The 10,170-nt window shown below is 48.6% G+C and overlaps 3 protein-coding genes and 1 non-coding gene across 4 annotated transcripts; 3 read left to right on the top strand and 1 right to left on the bottom strand.

Annotated features, from left to right (window-relative positions):
* The first annotated feature begins 374 nt into the window (after nucleotides 1–374).
* Nucleotides 375–3,198, top strand: BKA55DRAFT_740473 (uncharacterized protein). The gene is made up of 2 exons (XM_046201444.1): nucleotides 375–785; nucleotides 833–3,198. The coding sequence occupies exons 1-2, from the start codon at nucleotides 683–685 to the stop codon at nucleotides 2,992–2,994; spliced, it is 2,265 nt and encodes a 754-aa protein (XP_046047145.1). The 5' UTR covers nucleotides 375–682; the 3' UTR covers nucleotides 2,995–3,198.
* A 249-nt stretch (nucleotides 3,199–3,447) lies between these two features.
* Nucleotides 3,448–3,519, bottom strand: BKA55DRAFT_t205. The gene has a single exon. It is a non-coding gene; the product is annotated as a tRNA-Thr (tRNA).
* Nucleotides 3,520–4,425: 906 nt separating this feature from the next.
* Nucleotides 4,426–6,773, top strand: BKA55DRAFT_517114 (uncharacterized protein; the record flags this gene model as incomplete). Its single annotated transcript, XM_046188151.1, has 8 exons — nucleotides 4,426–4,685; nucleotides 4,734–4,851; nucleotides 4,898–5,352; nucleotides 5,454–5,455; nucleotides 5,748–5,805; nucleotides 5,856–5,975; nucleotides 6,029–6,394; nucleotides 6,437–6,773. The coding sequence occupies 8 exons, from the start codon at nucleotides 4,426–4,428 to the stop codon at nucleotides 6,771–6,773; spliced, it is 1,716 nt and encodes a 571-aa protein (XP_046047144.1).
* An 871-nt stretch (nucleotides 6,774–7,644) lies between these two features.
* BKA55DRAFT_517221 (uncharacterized protein) lies at nucleotides 7,645–10,139 on the top strand (the record flags this gene model as incomplete). The annotated part of the gene is made up of 5 exons (XM_046188164.1): nucleotides 7,645–8,123; nucleotides 8,173–8,370; nucleotides 8,418–8,597; nucleotides 8,654–8,767; nucleotides 8,816–10,139. 5 exons carry the CDS (start codon nucleotides 7,645–7,647, stop codon nucleotides 10,137–10,139), a joined length of 2,295 nt encoding a protein of 764 aa, XP_046047143.1.
* Between the last annotated feature and the right edge of the window lie 31 nt (nucleotides 10,140–10,170).

Below are 10,170 nucleotides of genomic sequence, written 5' to 3'. Positions count from 1 at the left end.
TAATCGGCCACTCTCCCGTCAACGATCTACTCTGTAAGTACGTGAAGATGTCTCAACTTGGATATGAGATGTCTGACTTGTTGCAGAGACATTCCACGTCAAGGCATTCTCTTCATTCATCACCAAGACGCAACATCCCATCATCCCCTCACTCTTCAACCCTTTTATCCCCCAAGATCCATCGTGGCCTGTCACTCTCCGCTAGCACCCTCCACTCCAAACATGGTCGCATGGATCCCTTCCTCTCGTTCGTTGGCGTCATCCACCCCTGCCCCCCAAAACCAAGCGTCTTGTCTCTTTTAGGTCAAGGATCATGTCTGTACCTTTCTTCCAAAGAAGCTTCTCAAACCAAACAGCGGAATAAAATACATAAAACAAAAGACCAGACCTCCCACCTCCTCCTAAACTTTAAAGCCACACAAGAGAGAAAAAAAACAGGTTCCATTCACTGGGCTTGCATTAGTCTCACGTTTTCCCTTGTGTGTTTTTGATACGGTACTTAAGTGCCTGGTTTTCCTTTTTTCTTGCGCCCCGATTGCGTGTACTCTTCATTTCAGATCGGAATGCAAAGATCTCATCTTTAAAAGCCCTGAGGTGTCCCTTTTGAAAGTGAACTCGATCAACATATCGCGAATCTTTCTTTTGATGCCGACCTGCCGCATGGCAGGGCAAGGCGATCATCATGGGCTTCTTTAGCACTCTTTTTGCGCGAAAGAATGGGAACAGGGCTTCGCTCAAGGGTCAAGCGTACAATTCGACTGTAGCTTCGATTCCCCCAATTCAAGGTAAACACCACAATTGATATACCGAGTTCTTTGTCTAACAATATCAGGAACTTACCCAGTCGCTGGAAATGGACCAAACGTGTTGGATCAACTGCAAAGAGCAGCCAGAAAACGCAGCCAAGCCCAATTATCAATGGTATCACAAGACATCAACGCCGATCCAGCCGCGCCACCTCCCATGGTCCCCCGATTCAGAGGCCCATCACCATCCCGCCCAACAACAGCACCAAACCAAGCCAACAGTCTCTCCTCGCGCCCACTCTCCCTCTCACGCAGTATCCGAAGCTCCAATTCAGCCTGGAGTGTTCCAGAACGACCAACACGAGGTCGCGAACGACCACCGCCTGTACCGTCAATTCCCACACACCATCGTCGCGAAAGCTCAACAGATTCAGCGCATGATAAGCGTAATTCATTTATAGACATTCTTGATGCACAGGGAGAATTTAGGCCTTCGAATTTTCGATCGCGTGTGGCTGCTTCGGGGGCGAGGGAGTATGGGGAGGATGTTGCGGAGAGGAATATTGGTGAGAACGGCGTGAACCTTGACAGCGCTGCTGCGAAGGCTTTTTATCGATTTTCTGGTGGACGGGAGCTGCAATCTTTTGAGTATGAAGAAGATGAGGATGATTCTGCCCCGGCGCCAGGTGTTCCACATGGTGATTTGGGGACAATACGGGAAGCTTGGTCAAGACCATCCAGTTCATCGGCATGGAGGTCATTTTCGGGATCAATTGGTAATGATCTGCTAAGATCGGGGAAGTTAAGTCGACGAGAGTCGCAATCGAATCTTAACCCAGGGACATTATCGATGCGGGATCGGAGAAAGTCGTTCAATGCATTCGCTTCCCCAGCAGAACCCGAACCTCAACCTCGCAAGCCTAGGCCCATGAGTCTACATCCTTCACTATCCAGTGGTTTGACATACGAGACTTCATCTTCACCACCGCCAGTTCAAAGATCTCGACCAAAAACAAGTGAAGGTCGAAGTCGAGGAAGGAGTTTTGGTCGTGTTGAGATTGATACAGTTGACGAAGCGTTTGATGAATCTGCGCCGTGTCCAATTATCCCCGCGCAATTCAGACCTGACAAGCGATCAAGTGTATATCTTGAACCAAATTACCGATATGATCGAAACGACGTCCATTATCCGCGTCCGGAGTCGTATCATGGAGGTTCGACTCTGTCATCGTATCCCCGAGACGAAATGTCACAACCTTCACGTCCCTCGAGTTCTTCGTCAATCGACAAACCATTTCCCCGATCTCGCACAATGGCTAGCGTTGCTCTTCGCAATCAGCGTCTGGACGATATAAACGAACACATTCCTGTGAGGACATCTTCTCTAAACATCGCATCACAAGCAAGCGTTACACCGACAACACCGTCATCTGGTTTCTCGAGCAACCAATACCCCATTGGCCATCATACGCCAAGCACATCGATCGATGCTTCTCTTCCGCCATCGATCAAGATGCGACCTGAGCATGAGCAGAGTGCTGCAGTTAACCAGAACACTCAGCAATACTCACCTGGGGATGACTATTCCGCCGAGACACTTGTTCCATCACGAATGGATATCGAGCAACATCTCGGTCATCTCATGACAGCCAGCCACGACATGGACCTTTATATCTCGGATGCAAGCGAAGACTCTGTAGACTCCTTTGTCGCATGGAAAGAGAAGCGTCGTGATGGCGAAGGTCTTCTAATGAAGGACAACTACGGCATGTCTGGCGACGGTCTCCCAGGGATATACGAACCCCTACCCATCCTCAAAGCTCCCGCCTCGCCTCCCCCAATCCCCAAAATCCCCTCTGAGCCAGTCTCCAAACGTCCCAAAACACCAAAAAGCCCCAAGAGTCCTCAACGACCTCGCACACGAAGTAACAAATCCACTCCCCGCCGCACCCGTCAATCCGGCAGCCGCACAACAACACCCCGCCAATCCCGCCAAGTGCCTACCTCTGAAGACCCAGATTCCGATTCATTCTGGGAGAGTGACACCCCCGTCGCACCAGGTTTCGTCTCCCTCGCGGACTTGGGCATTGATCTTCGTGAAATAGGGTGGGATCAGTATGGTCTTACGGAAGCGGATGACGCAAAGGTTGATATACAAACTGCTATTAAGCTTCGGAAGGCGATGGAGAAGAGGAAGAAGCAACAGCGCGTTGATGATGAGGGATGTGCGGCGGATGTAGAGGACTAATGAAGATATGAAACATGGAGTTTGGAATAAAGATACAACGATACGATGGATTTCTTTTGTATGATGATTTGGGCGTTGATATATGGAGGTGTCGTTTGTATGCATTATTGGGTCATGGATGGATGATGGATTATAGCATAACGATGGATACCAATGCGCATTTGTTTCTTTGTTCAATCGCAAGTTTGCGGCTGCTTTGATGTGATGTCTTCGTTAACTGCATAATTGTTGTAATGCGGCCTGACGTCTCTCCCATCAAGTCAATTGACAGAACCGAGCATATCACCCTGTCATACAGTCACGGTAAGGTCTGCGCTCTTTCCCACCTAACGGTTTGCCCAGATCTCATCTCGTCCCGTCCTGTCTTGCAAGTTTTTATTCCAACGACGAAGAGTCGTTGCAAGAAGATTATAATAAAAAGTTGTATTGGGATGCAAAAGTAAAGATACGTTTTGCCCCGTACTGGAATCGAACCAGTGATCTTCGCATTACGAGTGCGACGCCTTACCACTTGGCCAAGAGGGCTAGTTGAGTTATTAATCGGTTGGGTGCTTTTTGGATATATGCTAACTTGATTGATTGAGCGCCTCGATCGGGGTCGAATGCTTACGTCCATGGTCTGGCTTGTATTGCTTATCTTCTGGATCGGTGGCTCTTTCAATGCTCCTTGTTATTGACTTTATAGTCTCATTGCGTTTGATAATACCATGTCGCCGGGCATTGATGATGCTGGTACCGTTTGCCTGTTGCGACACAGTAAATCTGCTTGAGCTGTCTACACCAACGGTCTTTTTGATGGAAACATTGGGATTGATCTATGCGCTGTAAAGCTTTCTTATCTTCGCTGGTGGGACTTGCCCTGATAAGTAGTTGACGCAGACTTGGTGTCGGATGTTCAGATATTATTGTCCTCATGGCACAGTGAAAGGCATCAGGCTGTTCTTGAAGTCTTGATCCGGACTCGTCTTCGAGGTTTTGAGCTATCTGTCGGCTCTGATGAGGTGTAAAATGGCTAGAAACGAGAAGAAAACTCAAGCTGGTTCTTGATACACTTGTAGCATGGTGTACTTCATCCACAAGAGCTTAATGGATTCCGTATTGCATATCGGCGACGACGGCCAGAGTGTCTCCACAAATCCGGCGACGGGGGCTCCGACCGGGACGGAGACACGCCTTGCTGCCGATTTCTGGCCCAACGGCAGTGCTACTGTCTTATCAGTGAGATTCTGCATGATACTAGGTAAGTAAATGTATGTTATGACGCAAAGCCAGGAGTTTATGTTGCAGTTTCAGCAACTCACTGGTGCATCATGATGATATCATGTTACAACATGATCCTTTAAGAGACCGCGGAAGCCATGGTACGCAGATTACGGATAGCAGAAGAACAACTCACCTAACGTTAGTAAAATTGCCTTCAAAGCTATCACAATGTCTCATGTCAGCCTGCTCAAAGCCGCCCGCCCAGTATGGCGAGCCTCAACCGCAATCCCCAAGGCCGCTATCAGGCCCTTCTCAGTATCCCGTCAACTTGGGACTCCTCCGATTCTGTTGGAAGACAAGGACAAAGGTTTTGGGTTTATTCGTCACAACAGTCGTCCACCAAAGCCTAGGTCTGTCGGAGTGACTGAGATTCGGGGACCATATTACTCAGTGATGGGGAAACGATACCTGCAGGATGTCCTTGAGACGTGAGTCCGCCCACATCACACGCCATGCTTGGGTACTGACAGTGATAGAATGGGCCATCATGTCGATGGGCTCAAGTTCGCTGGTGGTTCCTTTTCCCTGTTCCCAGAAGATAAACTCAAAGAGCTTATCAACCTCGCTCACGAGTACAATGTCTACGTCTCTACAGTAAGTCTATTCGCCTTTCTCAAAGCACTACTGACCAAGATATTAGGGTGGATGGATGGAACATGTCCTCCTCCAATCTGATCCCGCCTGGGCTGTAGACCAATATCTCAAAAAGTGCAAACAACTCGGCTTCGACGTTATCGAAATCTCATCAGGCTTCCTCTCCATCCCCCAAGACGACTGGCTCCGCATCGTCGACAAAGTCCACTCGGCCGGTCTAATCGCCAAACCCGAATGCGGCATTCAATTCGGCGCTGGCGGCGACACAGAAGCATCTGAGCTCTCATCCCTGGGAACATCTGACCCCTCCAAGATAATCCACATGGGCAAGCGCTTTATCGACGCTGGTGTAGAACGTATCATGATTGAGAGCGAGGGTATTACAGAGAATGTTAAGAGCTGGAGAACGGATGTCATTCAGCAGATTCTGAGGGAGCTACCGCAGGAGAAAGTAATGTTTGAGGCAGCGGACCCAAAGGTGTTTAATTGGTATGTTAGAGAGTTTGGGACTGATGTCAATTTGTTTGTGGACCATTCGCAGATTGTGCAGTTGTCGTGTTTGAGGGAAGGGATTTGGGGACAATCTGATACGTTTGGTTCAGTGGTTAATTACAGACCTTGAAGTTTGGCATTGGAGGTTTCGTTAATTTACGTGTAGGTTTGTTGAGGGTTGGACAAGCAATTGGCTCGACTAAATCGTGATGCCATCATGATGCACTGAGTAACCCCGCCATGGTGCAGGACAATCTCGATGGATGTATTCTGACATCATTACTCGGAGATAAATTAGCATGTCACGGTCGTTGTAATTTCTTCTTTAACTTATATTTACTGAAACTCAGATACAAGAGAATCATATTTACTGACCAATTGATTGAACGACAACATGTCTCAAGCTGGAAAAGATGGCTCATTCCACCCTGTTCCTGAGGCTCAAGCACAAAAGCTCCCTGGGTACGTTACACGATCAATTGACCGAGTAGACGTCTAACACTGGAGTACAGAACTGAGAAGGACATGAACCCGACTAGCGAGTCCACCAAGCTTGAAGGCAAGAATGAGTTCCATGAGTATAGGGCCGCCAACAAACTCGAGGGCGCCAAGGCTCTCATCACCGGCGGGGAGTAAGTCTACTCACATCCGCTAGCACATATAATTAGGACACTGATACCTGTAGCTCCGGCATTGGTCGCTCAGTGGCAGTCCTCTTCGCCCGCGAAGGCGCAGACGTAACAATAGTCTACCTCCCAGAAGAGCAAGAAGACGCCGAAGAGACCAAGCGCATGGTAGAGAAAGAAGGCCGCAAATGTGTTCTCTTCGCCGGAAACCTCATGGACAACGAGACCTGCAAGAATGCTGTTCAGAAGCACGTTGATGAGTATGGCAAGATCGATGTCCTGGTGAACAATGCTGCGAAGCAGATCATGTGTGAAGACTTCAAGGATATTGACCTGGATAACGTTGAGAGTACTTTCCGGAGCAATATTCTCCAGATATTTGCTATGACGAAGTATGCGCTTCATCATATGGAAACGGGTGGCTCGTAAGTCTCCTTCAAACTTTGTAAGCTTGACTAACGATACAGTATCATCAACTCAACCTCCACCGTTGCGTTCAGAGGAACAGCGCACATGGTAGACTACGCATCTACAAAAGGTGCCATCACATCATTCACACAATCGCTGTCAAAGCAGCTCGTCAAGAAGGGCATCAGAGTCAACGCTGTTGCGCCAGGACCTGTGCATACGCCTCTTCAGCCAGCGTCTCGACCTGCGGAGCAAATGGAAGGATTTGGAAAGAATTCTCAGTTAGGAAGAGTTGGACAGCCGAGTGAGATTGCGCCGAGTTATGTATTCTTGGCTTCCAAGGATGCAACGTTGTTTCATGGACAGGTCCTTCATGCTTATCCGCTTGGTGATTAGAGATGGGTAGATGTATCGCTGGGTAGTTAGAGTAACGGTAATGGATATGCATGTTTTGGAATGTGATTGACACTATTGATGTAAGAATAATATGGTGCTTGTGTCTGTGTTGTTGCGTCTATGCGTCTCGACTTGTCAGAAACTTCAGCCGCAAGCAATATATAAGCCTCTATCATCATCAATATGTCGAGCTGAAAGTACGGTGAACTAAATACCATTCCAATATGCAACCGACGTGTCATTGCTGACCCTAACGCAACATTCTCAACAATCACAGAATGTAATGAAAGCCACGGACGTCTAAATGTCTGCATGTTTCAACAAAACAGGCATCCTCTCCAATTCTCAGCCTCAGCAGTCTAATCCACTTGAGACGAAGCATCATCATCACTAACCCCAATTACAAGACACAATAGCCGTATTAGTCCTTAGCCGCCAATAGTCTCTATCCAGCCAGCCACATTTGGACACCATCCAATTATCCCGACAGCAGAAGAGCCGTTTGGTCTGTATTGATGCCGCTAGGAACGGCTACGGCCCGTGAGATCTGGTGTTCTAGGCTTGGATGGACTGCATCAATAGGTCGTCGGTGAGAAGACGCGTAGTCATTTGCGGGGAAAGTTCACTACGGTATGTGACGAAAGTCTCAATTGGAGCGGGGTTCTATTTGATGTATCGTTTATCATCACATTGATATGCTCAGCTAGCCACGTTCTTGGTGTTGTGATGGAGCTTTCCAGATGGGAACCTCCATGGCCTAGACTCATTAGCTAGATGTTCTGCATAAGTAGACGGATGTCCCCAGAAAGCAGGACAGTTTTACTCAACTGAAGCATAGTATTCTCTACCAATTGTCAATCCTGTCTTCGTTATGTCTCTCCCAGCTGAAGAACACCACCTTCATACCCGTGCCTTCAAGCACATGTGGGCACGACACGTCGCCCAGAAAGGCTTCGAAGACGATGTCCAAGCCGCCGCCAAGCGCGTAATCCAAGCCCAAAATGAGCATCCCGAGCTTTTCCCAAAGAAAGTTCATGAGGATGAAGGTGTCAGTAAGATTCTTGATAAGACTCAGAAGCTCACTGGTGTTGGCTTCGTCCCCAGAGAGTCCAATCATCTTGAGATTGGTATCATCGGCGCTGGTGTCGCTGGTCTTTTCACAGCTATGGTGTTCGACTGGTTGAATGAGCAGTGTGAAAAGGAGGGATTGAAGATTGAGTATGACATTATTGAGGCGGCGAAGATGAATAGGTTGGGTGGAAGGTTGTATACGCATCGGTTTTCGTATGATGAGCATGATTACTATGATGTTGGAGCGATGCGATTCCCCAACAACACCATCATGAAGAGGTAAGTCTTCCAAGGGATTGTTGGCGTTGTAATTGCTCACATGTTGCAGGACCTTTCAGCTGTTCAATTACATCGGCCTCAAGCCCGGAAAAGGCGGATTGATCCCATACTACATTGGAGATGAGGATAATGTCTGCCCAACATACTTCAACGATGTTTCCAGTGTAGGGAATGTCTGGACCGCCGAAGCGGATGATCCATTCAAGATCAACGAGGGTCTTCCAGACAAGGCCAAGATCCCCCTTCAGTACGTCTACTTCTTCTATACTCGGCAGTGCACTAACAATCACATAGCCTACTCAAAGTGAACCCGTCAAACCTAGTCAGTGAGGCTTTAGAGGACTTCATCAAGGTGGCCGCAGAGAAGTTCAAGAAAGCCGTTGAAGAGAATGATGAGAAGGGACCGGAGACGACTAAGCTCTGGACGCTCCTTATGGAGGCTGACAAGCTGAGCACTCGTCAGTTCCTTGCTTCGTGGGTGCCCTCCGTATGATGATATCGTGGTTGATGTGGAGCTAACATGACAACAGTGGAGATGGCGACAGGAAGAAGAGGGAGGGCATCCCCAAAGACAACTCTGGTCCCATTCCCGAAGGACCGGGATACAACTACAACACCATCGAATGGCTTGAGTCAGCGACATAGTAAGTAACCTCCAAGATTGTACTTGAGTCTGTACTGACGGTTCTCAGCGGCACTGGTTGGTACGATCAATCCCTCACAGAATGCGTCCTCGAAGAACTCGACTTCGCAACTCCCGACCCAATCGAAGGCCAAACCACCAACTACTGGTGGTGCATCGACGGTGGCGCCCAAACCATCGCCCACCGCATGGCAAAGATGATCAAACAACCCATCCAATACAACAGCCAAGTCGTCGCCATAAATGCCCAGGTTGAAGAACGCAAGAAGCGCAAGCCCAAGGACTACACATCGATGAAACTCCGCATTAACAAGAACCAAGTCGTCAAGGAGAAGGAATACTTCGCTGTGTTCAATAGTACGACGCTCGGTGCTCTTCAGAGAATGGATCTTAAGGATGCTGGGCTTCTATGGGGCACGAAGCAGGCTATTCGGGCTTTGGGATATGGTGCTTCGTGCAAGGTTGGTATTAAGTTTGAGACTGCGTGGTGGCAGAAGGCGCCTTTCAACATTAAGAAGGGTGGAATCGCGCATACTGATCTTCCTCTTCGGGTTTGTGTGTATCCATCCTACAACATTGAGTCCAATGAAGGCCAGGATTGGGATCCTAACAAGCCTGCTGTTCTTCTGTGCTCTTACACTTGGGGCCAGGATGCGCAGCGCATTGGATCACTGATCTCACCCGAGACGCCTAAGAACGAAGAGCAACTCCTCTCCGTTCTTCTCCATGATCTCGCGCTGTTGCACTCCAAGCAGAGCGACTATTCCTACGATCAGCTCCTCGCTCTCCTTAAAGATCAGTACCAGGACCATCATGCATACGATTGGTACAGAGACGAGAATATGTCCGGTGCTTTCGCATACTTCGGCCCAAGTCAATTCTCCAACATGTGGCAAGAAATCATCAAGCCCAACGCCTACGGCCAACTGTACCTAATCGGCGAAGCATCCTCCTCCCACCACGCATGGATCGTCGGCGCCCTCGAGAGCGTCATCCGCGCAGTATATCTCATGTTCGAAGGCCTTCAAAAGCAAGAAACTGACAACCCAGCCTACAAGAAAGCCATTGAGCTCTTGAGTCAAGAACCCGATACTCCTCAAGAAGGTGGTGATGTCTTTGGTGGATTCCCGGGTGATAAACTCCAAGAGCCACAGAAGTTACCATCTGGTCTTCCGTTCCATCCATTGCCGGAGGAGATGCCCAAGAGACAGTTGGATGCTGATCGTGATGCGAAGTTGGTGAGGGATCCGTTGGAGGATGTCAAGTTTGGTGATGAGGTTTCGCTTTTGTTCTCGAGTGCTATGATCACGTTGAGTTTGATTGAGAGTTTCTTTGAGTTGCAGGTTGATGAGGCCAAGAACAAGCCGCGGTAAGAGAGTAGTGTCGAAAGACATCAGGAAAATT

This window comes from Fusarium redolens, assembly GCF_020744475.1.
Source record: "Fusarium redolens strain MPI-CAGE-AT-0023 chromosome Unknown BKA55scaffold_12, whole genome shotgun sequence".
Taxonomy (NCBI): domain Eukaryota; kingdom Fungi; phylum Ascomycota; class Sordariomycetes; order Hypocreales; family Nectriaceae; genus Fusarium; species Fusarium redolens.
This window is presented reverse-complemented; position numbering and strand designations above follow the sequence as displayed.